Source organism: Mytilus galloprovincialis, chromosome 11 (genome assembly GCF_965363235.1).
Source record: "Mytilus galloprovincialis chromosome 11, xbMytGall1.hap1.1, whole genome shotgun sequence".
NCBI lineage: Eukaryota > Metazoa > Mollusca > Bivalvia > Mytilida > Mytilidae > Mytilus > Mytilus galloprovincialis.
The window spans coordinates 66,288,550-66,312,415 of record NC_134848.1 but is presented as its reverse complement, the minus strand read 5'-3'; the positions used below and the strand labels follow the sequence as shown (position 1 = coordinate 66,312,415).

Here is a 23,866-nt window from a genome sequence, read left to right as displayed (position 1 = left end):
GTATTCAATGACAAAACTGTGTTTAAAAGCAAAGAGGATATTTTCTTTTAAAAAGAATTCATATTTAAACATTCTCCTTTAGAAATTTTAGTATACACATCTTAACTGTTAAAAAAATTGCTGGTCAGTGGCTTTAAAGCTGATTATATTGATTATAAATGATTATATTGATTAAACACAAAGTACTGCCCACATGTTCTAATCTTGTATCGTTGGGACACGTGTATGTGTCTATAAAACTAGTTATCATCAAAACTCATTAACAGTGCAAGTTATGTAAATTTAGTGTTCTTTTTTGGTTTTGGAATAAAAAGAAGTAACAAAAACAGCTGAAAATGATATTTTGATAAAAATTTAGTTGCTTTTGTATTGTGCTACCATAAGGAGGCTCGAATGTACAAATATTTCTGCCTAAATTTAAATGTGTTTTTTTTTATTACAAATTTTATTTAATACAATATTAGTTGTTAGTTACTGATAGTGTACAAAGGTCAACCAACACAATCGATCCGTTTTGGTCCCAGATAAATTCTAAAATGTTTCTATCATTGAAAAAGATCCTAATTATCTCCCTTTGGTGCGCAAATACCATCTTTTTTAATAAAATTTAAATAGCTTTTTTTAATTATCGGTTACCTAATTTTTTATTATTTTTTTCAACTAAGCTGTACTAACACAATTTTAAAGTTTAAGAGATTTCTGTAATGTAGTTCTATTTTTATTTCGATATTACCTCTATTTCTACTATTAGTTCAACAGAAAAAAGGACCTTGGCAAAAATGCATGCGTTATTCGATAGCAGAATTGTAAGCTTGCATGAACGGCGGTCCCATTGTTTTTATGTTATTTTTCTATAAAGTATATGATAAAGTTTATTTATAAAAAATAATAGAGAAATCCTATATTTAAAAAAAAATGATTTATACCCTCGAGCCCCTTTATAGAACCTTGCATTAGATTACTGCGAATATTTCTCATGTGATGTAAATGTTGTTTTTTTTTTATATTTTGTGTTCCGGTTATCTGTCATAACGGTATTTTGAACTTCTGTCTTTTCCGTTACTGTGATATTGTGATGTTAGTTTACTTAATATACATATTAAGATTTAAAAGAAAGAGGAAGAAGATATAAAGATACATATATTATCATATGGTATGTGTCTGCCTTTAGTCATACTCCCGTAAGTAATTGCCGAATCTCAAATTTGTTTTTAATCTAATTTGTTAAGTCCACCTATAATTATTAATAAATATCATTACAACTATTCAATGTATGTTCATCGCTGTTTATTAGTTTTAAAATAGACCAGGGGATTTCAATGACAAATGTTATCTTTTATTAATATGAGGCTGCCTTCATACCAGAACTGCGTCCGGAAGAATCAAGGAAGTTAACAGTATGTATTACCTCCCATTCCACTTAAAATGATGTTCTCTCACTTAATAATTAGAAAAATGGTTATTATGTTGAACGAATCTATCCAAACGAACTTGTAAATCATCCACGGCCTCTGGGTTCTTTAATGGATTAGACACCCTTGTGCACACAGCACATCATATGTGTAATGTGTTAATGATTATTTGAAAGAAAATAAATTAAAAACGTTCAGAGAGAAACTCTTACATTTTATTCTTTCAAACAAAGTTTTATTAAAACAATAGACAAAATGCCAAAACTCAGACTATGATCACTGTAATATTACCGAAGATAATGAACACTTTTTTATTACATGCCATTTCTTGATCAATTTTGGAAAGAAATATTAAAACTGTTAGAAAAAATAAACTTGGAAAACACATTTTAACACTAAAATAAATCTCGGATTGCAAACTAAGTGATGAAGATGATGAAGTATACTATGATATTTTTTTTTCTAACAGTGATTATTTTTTCAATTCACAAAACACACTATCTGTCAGAGCTTAGAACAAAAAACATTAAAGTATTTTATGTTTTTAAAACTGAGCTTATAAAGGCTCATTCTACAAAACAAAAAGTTAGATAAGAAATAAAAGGGATATTAGGAAAAATATATGTAGGTGTATTTGAATTGTATGAATTGTTAGCATGGTTAGCAATGTTATCTTTGTGTATTAATTAATTTATTATCTATTTTTTGACACTGCAATAGTTATATAATCTGGTACGATGCATATCCATTACAAAAACACAGCACAATTGATTTTGATTACCGAATGACTATGAATCTTTCAAATTATAATTGTCTTACCTGTATAATGATGTAGAAAAAGCTATTATTTCAATATTGATTTAAAAAAAAAAACGTTATCCGGAAACACGTGGAAACTGGTTAAAGGTTGTAAATTATCGACTATCTCGGATGTACTATGAAATTCCGAAAATAGCGTCAAATTATATAAATACTTTATTATAATATAATAGCATTATCTATCTACTGATGTTATATTAATATTCGGTAAAAGACAAACAATATGCAGTTTATCTGCCTAATGAATCCATGAACCTCTGGTACTAATACAACAGGGACCTTTACTGAGCTAGCTGTGTCAGAGGAGTAATTGTTAACAGCATGTGCAATACTGTTGCTAATCCAAAAAAAAAAGAATATGGAGATTGTGTACTATGTGCATACAGAATTGCCAGATCAATAAGATATGTCAACGATGCACAAGCAGTACATACATTGATTACTCCTAATTTTGTGTTACTTTTTTCATATTACTTTGATGGTTGTCCTACAAATTTTAATGTTCAGCCTTTTTTATGTAATTTATTCATATACTAACTTTTGGTGTCACTGCATTCTCAATATTATCAATTACTTGCCTGGTTCTCTACATTCACGTTGGCTTTGTTCCTGATTAACTCATTAATGACTTCAGCTTTTCCATTTCTTGATGCACTGTGAAGGGGAGTCCATCCCTTTAAATTGATAAGCAGACACATAGTATTTTACTTATGTCGTTATAATTTAATATCTATAATAATTCATCGCACAAGGTAATCGAAAGTCTCATGTCTTACAAGTAACATTTAGATACAGCAAATGTCAGTCATTTGGTGCCACAGAATTTCAGGTATCTCCAAATGGCATAAAGCAACCACATTTGCAACAGGATAAAATTATTGCAAACAATAATATTCTAACATTTCTTGAATTCTTCTTTTTATGTGAACAATACATGTTTCATCCCCATTTTGTAAAGCGAATTGCTTTTTACGGATAAATGAACGTGTCCTTCTACTTAACAAGATATATAATACATATTTTAATACGTTTCTTGTCGTATAAAACGCTGAGTGGTTTCAGGAGTCGGACAGTCTTGACAAGTGGTGTTTTATGCAAAAATGTCCAGGATTACATCCTTTTTACTGACAACACTTTTCTGATGCTTTCATGTATTGATACGCCCTAAGCCAGTTGTAAAGTGTTAAGACTAAATTTGTATTATTAAATTCATTATTTGTTTATATCTTTAACATGCTCGTCTTTGACACTTTCTTTGGTATTCAGTCTTATTAAGGTTTAATACCACCATTGACTTTCCCCTATTAGTCTTTGTTAAATTGCACTTTTCAAAAAAATGTGCAGAATTTATCTTTGTTTCAAATAATGAAATACTTGGCATGAGTAAAGTTTTGTCCTGTCCAGTACTATAGAAAAATTTCACATAACATTTCATTGCATTTAATAAAAAGAACTATCACTGGAAATTAACCAATCAAATTACTCCCTTTATTTAATGTTTTACTGCAATAAAATGTAGGATTAATTACCTACAACTGTCAAACTCAAGGGAATATTTTTTTCGACCTATTTTCGTATACAACCGGATGTGACGTATCATGATTTGGTGGTATTACAACTAAACGGACGAGAGGATAGTTGGTGTCTTTTACCTATCAAAGATGGAAAATTAAAATGTTTAACCATTATTCGCAACCAAAGAAGGGCGAAAAACACCAGAGGGACATTAAAACTTACATGTCGAAAATAAACGGACAACGGTAGGACTAAAATTGAGAAAGGCCAATAGACAAACATTAGTATCAAAAACGTAGGAAACTTAAAGCATAGCAACACGAACCCCACCAAAATACTCCAGAAGGGTAAGCAGATCCTGACCTACAGGTTTGAACCGTCGTGTTCCTCATGTTATTACAAATAATACATATTTTGACATTTATATTCCGAAACAGTCAGCTAATTGGCGATGGCGCCCGTAAAACTTCAGAAGGGATGACTTCACCACTTGGAACACTTGGTTTAATAGAGTTAACAACACGAGAAGACTAACAAACACATTAAATGTTTAAGTAAACAATAGTTTGTATCTTTCACCACTGGAAAATGAAAACCTTACACAGGTCGATGTGCTAAGCCTTGAAGCATATTTCATTTAAACTTGGTATCGTCCGGGTTGATTCTACAAACGAAATATCAATCGTTCCGAAAAAAAACACCTCCATATAGGTATATTAGAGATGTAAAATATCACGAAATCGTGACTGACACCACCAAATATGATTTGGCAGGGATAGTAAAATTATCTTATAAATATGCATGACATTAAACACAAATTTTCTTTCAAAAATACCAAACCGATGAACAACATAATTGACTCTACAACTGACAGATTGCATTTTCTTCTGAACAGGTGTCACATTTATGTTACTTGTTTTATTCGTGTTATTCTTTCCATTAAGTTGTACCAGACTTGATGTATGTGTCAACAGTAGTACTCAACACAACTTTTGAATGATGGTAGATGTACGACAGGCACTTAAAACATCCACGAATAAATACAGTTATGTCTACTTTACATTGTAAGTAGTGAACTGTAGTTGATGATATTCGACATTTTCGTGATCGCTGGATTGTTTTTATTGTTTTATTGGTGGTCGGTATTGTCTGAATACGCTCTCATAATCTTGTTTCTTCTATTATTGGGAATTTGTACATTTGACGTTTCATCCCACTGCCTAATACTTTTCTTTAATTTAATTTTGGATGTAACGTGTCTTCTGATTGGCTAAAGTTGATTTTTTTATCAGCGCATAGACATTATTTTGTCACATGATCGTGATGTAGCCAACGTTTTTTCATAATTTACTCCGGTTTAAAATGGATTGAAGTATTAAATTATAAGAAATGACTTTAATGTTGTTTCTGCCTATTTAAAAAAACATAAAAAATGTGGTGCACACGGGTTTTTCAGTGTACACCACATTTTGTATGTAATTTCTTTTTAGACAGAACAATATTACAGTAATTCCTTAAATATCTAGGACAGGACCTGATTCTTTACAATGTAAGGCAATGATGTCACGCAACATTTCAATTAGCAACAATTTATCAAACGAAATTCACGCGACATCATATATACAACCAAACAACTATCAAATGTTTGTATATACTCACACTGAAATCTAAGCTGTTCATATTGGAGCCGTTCTGAATTAAAATTTTTGCAATTTCTGCTGTATTTACTATATGTAGCGGTGTTTGACCTTGCTAAAAAACAAACAAATTTACATAATAGCAAGAAATTGTGTACCGATTTAATCCTTAAGTATCGTGTCGATGTTATTGGCAGGATATAAATAACTCAAAGTCACCAATAGAATATGTGGGGTTCAAAGTATATTCTTGTTTATATTTATGTGCTTTTCTATTTGGAAGTTTGGTCATGCGTCGTTGAATTTTCATGTAGCTTCTGAAGTGTTCTTGTTTTCTTAACTATGTTAAATAAGTACTTGCCTTGTTCTCGGCATTCACATTAGCTTTGTGTTTGATCAAAACATGTGTAAGTTCATCATTTCCATCGTTTATTGCATTGTGAAGGTGAGTCGATCCCTTTAGAGTATAAGTAAGTTTTATTATTATTATTATTATTATTATTATTATTATTATTATTATTATTTTTATTTTTATTATTATTAATATTATTATTATTGCATAGCAATATAATATTTCCCACAAGAAGTAACTAAAGTTAGCGTGCAATAAGTTATAATATTGCACTTGTGCAATCAATCTTCAAAAAGTCATGACGTCATCAACGACAAAATCTTACTTTAAACCAATTTTTACCTTCAAGTACTATATTGCTATACAATAGAAGGGTTATTGCATGAATTTTTGGGAAAATTCATGCAATAACCCTATGTTATTATTATTATTATTATCATTATTAATACTATCACTAGTATGAGTATAGGTATTATTATTATTGTTGTTCTTATTATCATTCTTTTGTATTGTCATTATTGATGACATGATTGTTTCGGTTTTTTTTTATTCTAATTTATTTTATTTTTGTCAGTTTTATGGACAGTCCATTTTTTTAAATGAGATTAGCATTCGGTGTTCTCGTTTATTTATTTTTTTACCTTTTTTGTAAATGATTTGTGATACAGATATACAAGTAACATTGACAGCTAAAACTATTTTTTAGTCACTGCTTACGTTTCTATTTTTAATCAAATGAGACGGAAGCTTCCAGAAGTCAGTATTGCAAACACGTAATTTTTTTTCTGGCTCATAAACCTTATTTGTAGCAGAGATTTTGAGCATCATTATAATTGTTATTTATTTGTCGGTCTGTTTAGTTTGATTATGAACCAAATATTTTTGTTTTATAGGTTATTATTTTCGTTTAAAATAGTTATATTTTCTAAGAAACGTTGTTTTTTTCGATGTATTGAATTATGTCCAGTATACAAAAAAAACCACATAGCCCTGATATATATTTTACAAGGTAAGATTGGTATGTTCAATTTTACAGGTAAGTTTAAAACTTTGAATACCCGTTCTGTTGATTTGACCGTCTGTCATGTAAATTGCGTCTGGCTTGAAGTGCATATGAACTCTTTTAGGAGCAAAATTTGGTTTACGTTTTTCACGATTTTCTTGTGGTCAACGCCACTGGTACACTTTAGCGTATATGAGAACTAGGCTTAAAACAATAATTCATCACAACTTAAAAAACGTTTTATTTCATGGTTGGAAACTTCTATGAGATCTTCATATACATGCTGTACAGTAAGTATCAAACAGTCCCAACAAAATTTGTAATAGATTTAAGCAAGAAAATACAGATAAGACTAAAAAAACCGCTTTAAACAGCAAAATCAGACAGTAAACAATTAATAACAAGCTCCTGGTCAATTGGGACATGAAGATATGTAAATATGTAGGTAACTTTTATTTGGTTTGGTAAATGCATCTCTGAGACAGTCATTCAATAAATATTTCTCATTGCAGCAAAGCTCAGAATCGAATTCAAAGCGATCGTAAGTTACATAATATCTGCACCTCCATAACACCATAATTCAATGACAAAGTATTTTGATGACCTTTTTTCACTATAAGTAGAAAACTCCCATGATAACACGGTATAATATCCACACACAGACACATACACACTGTAGCACACTTATATATGTCTTAATATGTTTAATAAAAAGAGGAGAATACTTCTAATTATGATTATTTAATCATACAATAATGTTTAGATACGATACCATTTACTCACATTAACATCTAAGCTGTTAACATTTATCCCTTTCTCAATTAAAATTTCAATGATTGCTTTGTCCTTGGCAACACGAAGAAGCGATACTCCATTCTATAATTAAAATTAAACTTTATAAATTACAACCTAAGCAACTTATAAAGCAGCCATTGGGCTATGTAAATATCTCAAGAAACAACCACAAGGCACATATTTCAAATTAAAACAATCATAGGTTAATTGAAGGAGCTTAAATTTTTCTTTTTTAGCGATTCAATAATATATCAACACTAAACATTTTTGCAAAATGCTGAGTTGTTTCTTTATTGCACATTTAACATGACCCATTATGATTTGCCGTTAACAAAATTATTTTTACAGATAATTTGTCCTCCTTTCAGTCGAATACGTGGCGATTCATTTTGGTAATTTACTAACCCGATTAAGAATGAAAACTATGTGTGGAGAAAATGCTATTCTGACGTATTAAAATTTTAAACTTGTTGCCTTTGTTAGCTATTATTCGTATGTTTCTTTGTCAATTATGTTCTTCTCTTTATTTATATTGTAGTCCTGTAATGTTGTGTTGTCATTTTAATTTTATATTTCACATGGCCATAAAAGAGGGAGGTTTGGTATGCCACAAAACCAGGTTCAACCAACCATCTTTCCATTAAAAATGTCCTGTTCTTGTCCATTCGTTTTTGATGCGTTTTGTTATTTGATTTTGCCATGTGATTATGGACTTTCCGAAATGATTTTCCTCTTAGTTCAGTATTTTTGTGATTTTACTTTTTTCTGTACCAAGTCAGGAATATGGTCATTGTTATATTATAGTTCGTTTCTGTGTGTGTTACATTTTAACGTTGTGTTTCCGTTGTGTCGTTTGTTTTCTCTTATTTTTGAGTGTGAATTTACTTTACTATAAGACGTGTCACGGTACTTATCTATCCCAAATTCATGTATTTGATTTTTATGTTATATTTGTTATTCTCATAGAATTTTGTATAATGCTTAGTCCGTTTCTGTATGTGTTACATTTTAATGTTGTGTCGTTGTTCTATATTTAATGCGTTTCACTCAGTTTTAGTTTGTACCCCGATTCGGTTTTTTGTCCATGGAGTTATGAGTTTTGAACAGCGGTATACTACTGCTGCCTTTATTTACATATACACGCACCTACTGATATTTTCTATAAAAAAAATCCTAATAGCAACAGTTTCAAATATAAGCCGCAAATATAACTATATATTGATTAACTTCATAAAATTGTGTACATTCTATATACAATGTTTTTTATCTGGATGAAATTTCATCATTCTATTTTAAATTCTTCTTTAAAAAAATATGTTAACCTTTACGTCGTCATATGTATTATCCGTGCGATGAATGCAATAGTTTTGATATAATAAGTTTTTAATTGTATATGAAAATCATTTTGAGTAGTTATATTTGTGTATGTCAAGCACACATACATTAGGGAGCTACCATTTGATTTTTATGGGGGGGGGGGGGGGGGGGTAGGATAAAATTTGAAAAAGATAGGCAGGACAGGAGTTTTGAGTTAAAAAAAAAAGGCAGGATGAGACACTTGCAAAAAAAAAGGCAGGATGACAATTTAGGTAAAAAAAAGTCAGGATAAACTAAAGAAAAAAGGCAGGACCGAACAGAGTGAAAAATAAAAAGGCAGGACAGAGATTACAGCTAAAAAAATGCAGGACAAAATGTTTCTTCCTAGCCCCCCCCCCCCCCCCCCCCTAATCAAATGGTAGCTCCCTTATGAATCGATGCAACACATTCACATCGCTATTGAAATGTTGTTTCTCTAGGCAAACCATTCGACAATACAAAAAGAAAATAAATCACAGCCTTTGAAGTAGACTGTACGTAAAATTCATTTCAGAAACGAATAATATATTGCATCAGAATGACGCAGTTGGACGTCAACAATGTGTTCATATAATGTACATGTACAGTGAGTATTAATCATAATGAATTATTATATGGTATCCTAAGGAAAAAAGAAAAATTACAAAAATACTGAACTCCGAGAAAAATTCGAAACGGAAAGTCCCTTATCAAATGGCAAAATCAAATGACAGAACGCATCAAACAAATAGACAAAAACTGTCATATTCCTGACTTGGTACCGGCATTTTCAACTGTAGAAAATGGTGGATTTAACCTGGTTATATAGCGTTTAACCTCTCATTTGTATGACAGTCATTTTTCATTATATTGACAACTATGCGTTATCAAAACAAACATAACAGGTAAAATTGTCAAAACAAGGGTACAGCAGTCATCACTGTGACACAATCTCAATTAGAAAAAAAATAAACAAATATATCACAAAGACGCACAAAAAGCATCTATAAAATATAAAACAACCATATGCATTGCTAAGAGTCGAGTGTTTGGCGTCAGAATGTTAACGTCAATATAAAATAATTTTGTCGTTCAAAGTATGTTCAAAATTTTTTTTAAAACTAATTTCGGAAATAAAACCGAGATTTGAAATTATCCCGAAGTTCTTTTAAGATGCACATATGGTTAATACCAGTAAGCGAGTGTGGTAAAGTGTTATTTTAGGATATATGTATTTTATATATAAGTAATACTGTAGTATTATATTATTGCATGGTTAAACTATACGGAGTGTATATTTCAGGTTCGCTCAGGTATGACTTTTATCAGGTGTTTCAATTGTGTTTTATTGGTATTGATTAGTGGTCAATTCTTTGGCGGGAACTTTACATTTCTACATGGTCACTTTGTGTAATGGACACCATTTTCATTGTCTAGTAAATTGTAATATTATATTCTATTTGGAGTTTGGTTTTCCTATTTATAAGGTCAGTTATTCTTCTTATACTAATATATTAATTATCTATCCTTATAATTATATGTATGCATGATTTACGAATGTTTTGAATAAATGCATGTTTGAATGATGTGTAGATGTGATATGCAAGTGTAACAATAGAAAACTTAAAAGAACTTTAAATCTCTTTAATAATTGTGCTTTTATGGTTAAAACAGTAAATTATATAAAACAGCTAAATTTCAGTAAATGGATTAAACTATTGAATTTTATGGAATGAATGTTTTATAATAATTTCAGATATTAAATAAAGTCATAAATTGATAAAGATAATAACTATCTTATTTTGATATGCAGATTAGGTTAGTTATGAATCTAATATTTGTACTGCAGGTATATTCCATATTGATGACCCACCATGTCGGCATCAACCTGATGTGATCGTACTTTAATTGTATTCAAGCCTTCACAAATACCTGTGAGGTAGGTTATGTTATGTTGAATCTGTGTGCGTTTTGCTTATTGTATTGTTTGCTTTAGAAAGTGCTTTATGCTTTGTTTGCACGTATGTTCTTGCTTTGCATGTATATGTTATTTTTAAATATGCTTATTTAAATTTGGTATTTAACAGTTCATTGCATTACTGTTATAATGTATTACTAATGCATCCACATATGCATTATGATTAGATTTGGTATTTAGATGTATTCATGAAACAATAGAATTGGAGATCACTATTTCCGACTTAATGAAATTATATAGTATTCTTTTATTATTGAAATGCTTGGAAAAGTAAACAGTTTCCTTGTTCATAATTGTTAGCATAATGTTTTAAATCTTTTATATAGTTACTTAATTATATTACATCCATTAATATAATGTATGGTTATTACAGGGTATTTATTTTTGGATTACAATATAGAACGAAATAAAGAATCCATAACTTTATATTGTCTTGGTGTATTCATTTGCCACGAAACAAGACTACACGAGTACAATAATTTTGTCGTTCAAAGTATTTTCAAAACTATAATAGAACAATAACATTATGGCAGTATAATAGATCAATTAACATAAAGGCGGGATCTTTAAAAGTACAGAGTCACGTCATATGTACCAAAAAACTCAAAACGTCACAAACCACACCAGCAGAAATGAGAGATAATACAAACAACACATTGACAGGATGTGTAAGTACCGCACCACGTCAAATGGATACAACAAAAAACAGACCAAACAGTAAAAGTAATATTAATAATAAGACAAAGACAAATAAAAGAACAATATAACACGTTATCATGATGAAGACAACGTCAGTACGCAGAATCTATACATAAACCATCATGTGTTATGTGTGAAGTTGATATCGAATATTCTTCTACAAGGTCTTTTTATCTTCCGATGAACTTCTTTAAAAAAAGGACGAGATGTTCTTTGATTTACCCCTGGTTCATCAACTTTTTGATCAGACATTGGAGACGTTTAACAAAATCTGAGTGGGAGTTGCAAGCTCTCGAATATCGACGAAGTTGGTAAATGTATATCCTATATGCAGGTGACGTTGGTAGTGACTCTGCAGCGTTCACTAATCGAACAGGTGATGATTATTTGTGTACATCAATTTGAAGCATACTTATTGCCTGGTAAAAAAATGACATTATTTCTTGTCATCGGTACGGCAGTTTTTTTTTGTGACATTATCTCCCCCTTTGGCGCATTTTCTTCTGTGGAGGAATCTGCTCTTTTCGGTCATATAACAATAAGACTAAATAATTGGCATATTGCCTTTTTAATATACCTAAGTAATTTCTAATACATATAATGAATCACTGTTGAATAATTATTAGATTGTTTCAGGGCAGTAAAGAGCATGAACAAGGTTGTGGCAGTAGCCCAGCATCATAACAGCAAAAACTGAAGTTCAGAAAATAACAATATTTCATACTTCGGAGCAATGAATATCATTTTAAATGCAATGCCTCTTTAAAAGAATACTATTTAATCAAAACATACAAGAAATTAATGAAAAATGACTTGCATAATGTAATATCACTCAGTCACCATCGAATCCAATATAATTACATAGAGGGAAATCAATATGAAGTGGACGAAAGACATAACGAGACAAGAAAAGGAGATATTTCAAAACATATAAAATCAGTTGTCATATTGGCAATTATACCACATCTCCTTCTTTGTATACTGATATATTCATCTTAAATGTGGAATAAATAAATCTTTCATGACCATGTTCTGAAGCTATAAATCTGAAACTGTGCAAGTTGCACCAAAGCCCCAAAGAGTTGATAACTTACGATTTAGTTTATATTGAAAAACCACAAATTTCACTTTTGCATGCAGTTTACGTACACCTCCAAATAGCTATTTGGATTGTGCTGCTGGCTTGCTGTCTCATTAAAGTTTATCCCAATGCTCATATTTGAAATACATAATAAAGAAAAATTAGATTTATTTCAATTTCAAGTTAAATGTTTATTAAAATGATGACTCTCATTCTTTTTTCACTGTTGTTTCTTCTACTTCTACATCTGAAAATAACACAAAATACAAAAAATAAAATAGTTGAAATTAGTGTGTGCTGTTAGGTTGTTTCTATATATAAATATCTAAAACTTACTGGTAGTTTAAAATCAAAATAACAAATATCAATTGGATTAAAAAAAAAAATATGAGTAGGTGTTAGCTGTTTTCATAAATTTAATGTTATTTCAACTTTGACTCTTCCATATTTGCTATCTTGCAATTTGTCTAGTCTGTTATGTAAAACAGGAAATATTGATCAGTTTTTTCCAGTCAAATGAACTAGTAAATACTTTCAGCATAATTCAACAACATACATGAATACAGCTGAAGGATACCTCCGGGTGTGGGAGTTTCTCGCTACATTGAAGACCAATTGGTGGCCTTCGGATGTTGTCTGCTCTATGGTCGGTTTGTTGTCGCTTTGACACATTCCCCATTTCTTTTCTATATTTTATCTACTTTGTAATTGTTAAGGCCATTTCAAGTTATTTATTTAAATATAACCATCAAATTGTTTTTAATTTTGATTATATGATCATGTTGTTTGGTTGCTGTTTCAACAACATATGACTAATTTCAATGTTTTCTCCATAACATATTTGTTTCATGATATGTATGAATAACCATCTACCTGATACATTTTCCAACGTAATCGAGATCTCCAAGTTAGACATCAGAATATCTATCATATCAGTAGAGCCTAGTTAACTAGGTCATGGTAATTCTCCATTCTTATTCAAAAATAAATAAAATACTCAAGTGAAATAATTCATATGTATCAAATGACTTTCAAAAAAGTATATGAGTTTTTTTATATGCATGATTGTGTGTGTTCTCATATACAGGTCACAAAAAGGACGGGCAATAACCATATAAAAATTAGAAAGATCATAGTTATCATAAGGAACATGTAAACTATATTTCAAATTGATTGGACTTCAATTTTATCAAAAACTACCTTGACCAAAAACTTTAAACTGAAAAGAGACAGACAATCTTACAAACAGACAAACAGACCCTTTTCTATCGTAAGTGGGGCATATAAATTTTAGGTTTTTTTTTCTTAGTCAAAAATATTGTACGTTCAAAGCACAAAAAAAAATATTTAGTTTTTTGACACGATTAGTCAGATTATTTTTTTTTAATTTTAGACCACTACCTTATTGTAATTAAAAAATGGGGAAAAAAAGGAAAAAACCTGAGTATTGAGACTAGTTTTGTTTTTTTTCAAATTGGGGATCAGTATACATTGTATTTGTGAAAATAGAAAACTTTCTTCACTTTAGTAAATTGTTCAAATTAATTCAAAGTTGATTTGAAAAAATATATTGAAGGCATTTTTCAGACAGGAGGGTTTCCTATACTAGGCTATTCTTGTAAATGAACATTGTTTAAATAAATTGAGAATGTGTTTTGGGGCTGTAAATACCCTGCCTGTAACAATATGCACCAGTCAACTTCCGCATACAGATGCAGGATTAATTTCATTAAGGCCCTTTTGTAATTATAAGCATTGTGTATAAATTTCATAAAATTTAGTTGAAGCAAACAAGAGGAAGAGAATCAAGCCAACAGATTAAGTAATTGTTTCATTTATAAAAGAACATAAGTCATGAATGGTAAAAGTGACGCCACCCAATTTTAAACATGATCTGTGTTTTGTGGTAATAAGCATTTTGCACCTATTCGTTTGATTGAGGCAAACTAAAGTAAGAAAACGGAAACTCCGCAATTTTTATTTTAACTTGTGCTGTAGATAAAGACTGTATGTTTTTCTATGCCATATTGTTGTGTTACTGTTTCATTGAAATTGGTTTCAGTGGCTGAATGGTCTTAAGTAAATAACGTCTCTATCACTATCCTGTCAACACAAAGGTTTTGAATTTCAAAGCACACATTAAGCCTTTCAGTTTGACTACAATATTAATTTAGCTTGTCAGTTTTACTATCTTGGATCTTGGTTCTCTACAAGCATTATTTTCTAACTCAACCAATAAAAATAAACTACTATGAAATAGTACATAATGCTGAAAGTGGCGTTAAACACCAATTACCCATTGACATAAATCACACATGTGACAGAATGATTAAAATTTGGACACCTTTAAATGTTCTGTGTTTTGCACTCGGGGACTTGCTTTTAATATAATAAATATTCGATACATGTATTGACAAAAATGTTTATATAAAGCATAGTATTACTTACAAATAATTGAAAAATCAAATAGCTGTCATATTTTCTTACTTCTTCAATCTTGTGTGGGTTTTTTTTACAGCGGCTGGTATTAAATCTAAACAGAAAATATAATAATTTTATCTCAAGATTTATAGCATATGTAATAACAAAAAAATCTAAAAGTCCGAATTTTCTTGTTAAAACATATTAAAACTTGGCCTTTCTTTTACTTGCAGAGAGCTATATATTTGTTGGATTGCTGTTCGTGTCTAATTATCATACTACTATTATCTACTGACTTATTGATAAATCATTAACTAATGTATCATTATACATTAAATAAAGTATTATTTGTCTGTAGCAGTATCTTTGAGTATTTGGTCATTTTTTTTTAATTTTGTGGGTTTTTTTATATCTCTTTTTAAAATTGCACATGTTTTTTTTAAATATGTATTCTTTAATCTCAGCGATTCATCTAATATAAGAACAAGAAAATACTTGTTTATATTATCAAAAAGGAGAGCACTTCATGAAAACAAATTTATTAAAAAATACAGCTGTGTTAAATCTGAGTCTAATGATACTGTTTTCCTAAAGCAAAAAACAAATACCTTCAAAATATTTGTTCATTTTTTTTTATATTTTTTGTTGGTAGTTCTATCAGAATTATATAGCAAAAGAAGGAAGGTGGCATATTTAACTGCAGAGTGTTGTGGTGTGAGGTCCAACAATCACTGATCATCACTGCCTCAACTCTGGTGATTCGCCTAAATATAACACACATCCCTGAGTCTAAAGACAGTAAAGTGAAAGTTAAAAAAAGAAACTGACTATAGTTTCTCGTGATACAAATAGACAGTCTGACAAACAACTCGGGTCTCCGTTTCAATCAGATGTTACATAGAGTATGCTGTTTTAATTTGGCGTAAGTGTTTATTATTACTTTTAACAATCAAAAGTAATAAATATAAAACATACACGGCTTTTTTGGTGCCGGGCTGCCATACTTTTTGCGATGGTTGTTTACAGACCTTTACAATTTGGGCAACAACAATGCCTTTCATTTTCACGGAATTACACAAATCGTCAAATGGAAGAAACGTTGCAAAGTATTTCACAACGTTGTCGACTAATTCCGAAAAAAGTATCAACATCTATAGTTTGTCTGGTTCGCGCTGTGCAAATGATGATTAGAAAGCCAGATCCAGCTAAAATTTTGGGATAATTTCAACGAAGTTCTAAAGTTTGTTCTCCAAAGCTCCAATTTATTTACGTACGTTTTCGAGAGAAAGATAACCTTTTACATTTTAAACGTACAGGCTACTTTATTTACCTACCGAACGATAGGAGCATCAGACAGTACAATCTCTGAAACTTTTCCATCACAATGAGTCTTCTGCTATAAATATCCATTGTTTATAGATGACGCGCCAGCGTAATAAAATAAAGTATGTTCCGATAAAATAAACGAAAAATGTAACGTCGTCTAAAAATTACCGTTTTGTTTGACAGGACGCAAATTTCATTTATTGTATATCAATAAATATAATACCATGCAAATATTTTTTAAATATTCATTTATTTTTCTATCTAATTTATTTCTAACTCAACCCAGTAATTCTATTTGCAATTGCGATAACAAGTGGTAATACAGAACTAAATATTGTATGACGTGTCAGATCGGCAGATCGTAACATTACGACGTTACTTTAGCGGACAGAGTGCCTAACGTTGGTATATTGCTACTAAGGTGTGGGAAATTGGTGATTTTAAAATTAAAATCGTCTCATTTGTTATAGATTCTGGTATTGAGATGACTGTGTATGTCAAATTCGAGGTATAAGTCGAAAAATGAGGCGGAGGAAGCCGTGTCTTTAATTTCTAGTTCTTGGGAATATATCCATGGTTTCCATTCAGAAAAGTTCGGATTGTTAATGGAAAGAACATCATCAATATATCTGAAATTAATCAAATAACTTTGCTTTTTTGATCTTCTGGTTTTTGACAAGTGTCTAACGAAATTCCAATGCTTATGAAAATAAGAAGAGGTCGACAAGGAGAGGCGCAAAGTTCGTTCCCACAGGAATGCCGACAATTTGTTGAAAAAGTCTACCTCCAAATTTAACAAATATGTTGTCTATAAGAAACTCAAGGATACTGATTACTAGATCCTCAGTGTAGCATGTTTAACCCTTTTGTTCAATATTAACAAAATATTTTTGATAATATCCCAAAGTAATAAACTTATAGCGTATGCTACCATTTTTATGTTAAAAGGCATTGTGGATTATGATTTCGGGCATTTTTTAAAGACTAAATAAGAAATTTCCGGGTTTTTTTGTTTGAGAGGGGGTATGCAAAACTTGTCATATATTGAAAAATGTCTGAATTAATGAATATTTGAATATTAAAAAACCTTTAAAACTTATAAACCATTGTATCATTCAATCAAAAGATGTGTTGAGTCGTTCTGTATCGATTAACGAGAACCCCAAAAATCATGAAAAAATCATCATGTTATCCAAGGCAACAATTATGTGAGTTTCGGCAATAAGTTGCATTGTCAGCAGATATCCCTATTGGCACATCTAAGACCCTTTAATACAAAACTTGGTCGGTAACTGCTATTACAGTTAATGGCAAAACAAATAGAGACAAACCAAAATTTGAGTGTATTGTTAAATTCGAAAACACTTACCTTGATGGTATTTATTTTCTTTTGAAAGTCAAAACATGGTCAAAAGTACTGTCAAAATTTACCAAAAGGGACTTTTCTTAAATAAATCTATTATCAACAACCATAACTGTCCATTCCTAGATTTATTTATATTTTTAGTTTTACACACGAACTACTTCACGAAATGAACGACAGAATGAACAAGTGTTTGTTTTATGTCGTTGATTTACTTTCTTTGGACCTTATTGTTTCTGTTGGTGTCTGATTCGTCCTGTTTGCTTTTGTATGTCTATGTATAACTGGCAAATTATTGAGTCACGGATTTAGTGAACACACAGTTATTTACATTTACAACTAATTCTTCCATAAATACAAGTATGTTGGTTAAAAATTTGGTTTATAACCGTAGGAAATGTATTTCAAACGAAACAAAAACATACTTATGTTTAAAGTGATCGTGTATGTTGCACTTTGTAAGACTACGTCTTTTATGGGGCTGATACATAATAGTCATTTATATGTTGATTTGCTAACGTACTGGTTCCAAGATACGATCTCTGTGTTTCATCTCATAGCAATAGGATTGGGAATGTTACCAGTATATAAAACAAAGAAGCGCCGAAAAGTTCAATATAAGGAGGTCTCAAGCATTTCAAAGTGAAGGTAGGGATAGTACACAATTTTAGTATCAGTTTGAAATCTGAAAATTTCAGGACTTATTAATGTTAAAAATATGACACACAGCCCAATATTTTGACCTTTTTATAAAATAGTAGTGAATAGCATCTTTTCGTTCTGGGATATAATTTTTGAAGAAACTTCATAATAAAAGTGTCTCAGTTTTAGCCGCAAATGGAGTTCCTATGGGAAATTGCATTGTATATATTAACAAGATTTTAACCTGTAGTATGTGCATGACGCGAGTAAACATGGTTAACTCCGTTATATACGAGTATGTCCAAAGTAAGGAGACTGTATTTCAGTGGTTTTCGTTTTCTAATGTATATCGTATTTGTTTTTCGTTTATTTTTTTGAAATACATTTGGCTATTACTATTCTCAGAATTATTCCTTATTTGTCATTTAGGGGACTTTTATAGCTTACTATGCGGTAATGCAGTTTATGTATTGTCATCTCAAAATCACTTAACTTTCAATGATTTAAGGTTTGGTAGTTATTGGTAAATATTAAACATAATTGAATTTGAAATTGCCGTGACAACGATATACGGAGCAAGCAAGACAAGTTCACTGCTAAATGTTATACGATTGCCACTTTGAAATAATCAGGATAACGTAATGACGTTTGATCTTTTACATTGAAGAGTCAAGAAAATGCCAATTTTTAAAGTATTTTTGTACTGTCTTGTTTCTTTCAAAAGAATAACCAACCATGCAGCAATGGGGAACATAATTCCTATGATTGATGATAATATTGAATAAAATATGGCACAAATCCATAAATATGCGTTTCATGTCTCGTTTTAAAAATGTTTGTGATTACTTTAAATGGTAACAGATAATGTTTCCTTTTTTAAAATAAAGAAATGTCGGAGTAACTTACAAAATAACTTTTTTTATAATGCACTGATGCACCTTCTGCTATTAGGTTCTTCACGTGTGTGACTTTTCCTAGCTTCACTGCCCAAAACAGTTTCTACAAGAATATTTTAGATTTTTTATACAGCAGCTTTGTCATTTTTTCATGAATGAAATATCACTTAAAACATATTATTAGAAATAAATTTCCTTTCCAACTTTACTGTTGATGTTTTTTTATGCCCCACCTACGATAGTAGAGGGGCATTATGTTTTCTGGTCTGTGGCTCCGTTCGTTCGTTCGTCCGTCCGTCCGTCCGTCCGTCCGTCCGTTCGTTCGTTCGTTCGTCCCGCTTCAGGTTAAAGTTTTTGGTCAAGGTAGTTTTTGATGAAATTGAAGTCCAATCAACTTGAAACTTAGTACACATGTTCCCTATAGTATAATCTTTCTAATTTTAATGCCAAATTAGATATTTACCCAATTTCAAAGTCCATAAAACATGGAAAATGATAGTGCGAGTGGGGCATCCGTGTACTTTGGACACATTCTTGTTTTTTAAGTTTTTATTTTAACTCTCATGTTGAACATTTGGATACTCCTTCAAATGTGTTTTCATTGTTCAATGTGATAATAATATAATCTATGTATAACAATATAAACTATGTATAATCATTTTGTAATGGTTTTTTTTGTTGAATATGATTGTTTGATTTACTTCCACCTGTGTTACAGAAAGCCTTTTTGGACAATATTCTGGTCGGGGGACAAATATTAGGTTGGGTGTTAAACGGTTTATATGAAGAACCAGCTCATTATAATACCACAAACTATACTTGTGAATTGTCTGACATGAGTTGTTTCACATTTTGTCATACCGAGGTTTTTATAAGAGCTCATAATGTCATAGCATGCCATTTATTGTTGATAGGTATGAATTGTGTGTATGATGGCCTAACATTACTGGCATTCAAGCCCTGTGATGAAAAACATGTCTCATTGGTAATTATATCTCATAAAGCAATAACCTGTACCATTTTTACCTCATTCCAGTCATCCATAATTTAATTTAGCTTGCACTGAAATATAGAAGTACACGATATATTTATTGTATAAACACTCACACAACATGTTTAAATGGGTATTATATTTCAATGTCATCTTAAACAATATACATATAATGTCAACAAACATAATACTTGAAGGACATCATTTACCAAATGATACAATACATCATTCTTAAATTTGGAATTTACCAATACATACATTATATATAAAACTTCAAACATCATCACTGTAGTAAGGATATAAACTCTTTGGCATCAATCAATCATTATTACCAGCTCTATTTATTTCAATAGCGGGTGCATTGCTTGATTTTTTTCCAATTATGTACGGCATCCGGAATATTGACACACAAAGTGTATCAATATAAAACAGTGCACGCACATTACACATATGTTTAAAATACTATCCGTGTAAATGACCGACAACTATGACTGATGATACACAAAATGACCATCAGGTATCGAGTATTGAGCACGACAACGGACCACCAACATGCAACTTTACCTTGGAGCTTGGTATTTTTATTGTAAATCCATTTGTTCTTGGGATTCCATTTAAGTTGTGTTCTGATTGCTATGTTTTGCTATTATTCCAAAATTACTAAGGAGTCTTTTGCATTAGTTTGGAAAATTAGTTACATCGAAATATTCAGCCGAACTTAATTACCCTAAGTATTTGTCGGTATCTTGTTGAAGTTACTATCATATGAAACCGGCAGCTACTTTTTGTAACTGTCAATAGCAATTTATCATTCTTATTAAATAGTAAAAGTGAACAGTATATATTTGGAATTTTTGAGTTATATATTAGTATTATTTTTATATTGACATCGAATTATTTATATTAAATGGTCGTTTAAAAAAAACTTGTTCTAAGATGTATCACGTAAACGACAAAGTATTTTATTTTTTTACATCGAGAACCGTGAGGTCATTCCGATGTATTGCTATCGCCTAAAATTTGCACACGTAACTGTCGTTTTGGGTTTTTAACCGATCTTCACACATGAAAAATACCCAGATATTAACTAGTGCAAACTAACATTTCTTATCGATTGTTAAAAATACATCTCTTCAATGAATACTCATGAAAATATTTTTGTTTAAAGAATAACCGTTTCACAAATGATATCGGATATGTTCCTTACGTCGTAACTACAATCCCCTTCCCTTTCATGAATGTGACCTACCGAATTAGACTATTTACCGGATTTGTTATCACATAAGCAACATGACGTGTGCCACATGTGGAGCAGGATCTGCTTACCCTTCCGGAGCACCTGAGATCACCCCTAGTTTTTGGTGGGGTTCGTGTTGTTTATTTTTCAGTTTTCTATGTTGTGTAATGTGTACTATTGTTTGTCGGTTTGTCTTTTTCATTTTTACCCATGGCGTTGTCAGCTTATTTTCGAATTATGAGTTTGACTGTCCCTTTGGTATCTTTCGTCCCTCTCTTATGAAAAGATAAGTAAAAAATCATTGATAATATCTATGCACACGTACCAAAAAATTTTGTGAAAGCATGCGGAAGAATATCTCAAGAAATTTTGTGACAATTTCGGCAGGGACTGGTAACTCTGTAATGGTTTTAGCGGGAAAATATGAATGCCTACTCATATCCAATCTTTTAGAAAAATCAAGTTTTTTACAGAAGAGTGTCCGCCATGCACTTGCACTGCACTATTATTAGAATAGTAGAATGAAATGACATACAAATAGATAAAAAGTATATATGAATGTAACGGTTAATATAGTATAATATTAACAACAAACCAGTGTATATTGATTTGTATCACTGCAATATAGTTATTACGGTGAGGTTGAATTTTCTGTCATTTATTCATCATTCACGCACGAATTATCTCAGAAAACATATATCTCTGTACATTAACCTCACTTTCAGGTTGCGAGATGTGATTTTTTTCAGTGACAAGTGCTTTTGACCATCCACAAGAACTTGCGGTCATCCGATGTTCATTACTTCAGTACTTTGATTTTATTTCTACAGTAATGATTGATTGTGTTTCCAATAACTTAAAACATAACAAAACAAAAATATTCAATATTTCAGACTTTGAGACAAAGAGCAGCCATAAAATCCCTTTCCCTTTGCATATTGTATGTTTTTATTCTGCAGGTACTTTGTGTTATGGATAATTTATACATATCTTTAAAAGTTTGTTTTTCTATAACGTACAACTGAAAGTTTAAGCTAGCTATACAACAAGTGTTATTCAACCATTTACCACATACGTCTTTACCATGTCAAGACTACGACAACTGTTTTCAATTTGTTTGATGTGATTGAGCTTTCAATTTTGCCATTTGAAAATGTTTTTCTGTTTTGATTTTTAAATGTGGATCTGTATTGTTTTCATTCTATGTTTTGATTAAAAAGAAATTTTAAATTACTTGCATATCTACAAATACTTACATGTGATTAGTCAGTAACATGTGATCCCAGTTATTTCCATTTCCTTAGACATTGTTGTTGTAAATATCTCTGTAATCAGTTAAAAGTCTATAACAATTTACCTGTTATATCAATATGCACTATACACATCAATTTAATCCATGATTTCCAAGAAAGTAAATCTTATTTTAAACCAGCTATTTTGATAGAGAATTATAAAACAAATAGACATTTTGTTTTCTCTAGAAATTATTGATGTGACAACATGAACGCGGACACGCGAACAAACATACACTTATTTCTCTTTAAATTGTATTTAGTTACCGACAGAGTTAATCAGTGCTGTTACTTTACCGTTCTAACAAATCTAAAACGATAATACTCAAATATCGAACTGAATGTAAAACATTTTTTAGGCATCCTTTTTTAAATAATCTTGTATTTTTAAAATATCTTCATTATGAATATCTGTGTTATAAATGTATCCTTGCTTCAACTTCATTGATATTGATGATGCTTCATTATTTGACATTCATTAGTCATTTTGTGACATGGAACCTGAGATTGCGTTCATATATATGTTTCAGTACTTATATTGTGACACAAAAAAAAAAACAAAGTTCAGTTAAGAAAGAGTTTGTTATGTATACATAAGGCGACATGGACGGGATTTATATATAAACATTTATTGCAAGCAGTGTATTTAAGAGAAAAGATGTTTTAGTCTTCATTATCAGTTTGATGAAGACCGCGAATCTGGTTATTTCAATTCGTCAGTTATCATTTATAGTTGATTCAACATCAATATGTGTGTACGCTGTTTTTTAGATCAATTTATTTATTTATAAAACAAAGCTTGTCAACACAATTCTTCACGCATATATGATTTATCTCAGAAAAATGTCCTTACCTGTTTTTGTTTCAAAGTCCATTTTAGTCATATTTTTAAAACACTCGAACTTGTTATCACAAATAAATTAACTAACAGTTCTTTCAAGGTCAATGGTGATTGAATAATATTCAAAGGAAATGTATATGTGTAGTTTAAATGACACCAAAGAACAAAATAATATTGTGTTTTATCACAACGTTAAGGTTGAATGAAAATAATGAGGCCCCTACATTGTAT

The 23,866-nt window shown here is 30.6% G+C and overlaps 1 protein-coding gene across 1 annotated transcript; it reads right to left on the bottom strand.

Annotated features, from left to right (window-relative positions):
- Positions 1–5,723: 5,723 nt before the first annotated feature.
- LOC143050869 (uncharacterized) lies at positions 5,724–22,823 on the bottom strand. Its single transcript, XM_076223975.1, has 5 exons — positions 22,759–22,823; positions 20,301–20,336; positions 19,285–19,377; positions 7,522–7,614; positions 5,724–5,840 (listed from the first exon to the last, which is right to left on the bottom strand). Exons 2-5 carry the CDS (start codon positions 20,316–20,318, stop codon positions 5,724–5,726), a joined length of 321 nt encoding a protein of 106 aa, XP_076080090.1. The 5' UTR covers positions 20,319–20,336; positions 22,759–22,823.
- Between the last annotated feature and the right edge of the window lie 1,043 nt (positions 22,824–23,866).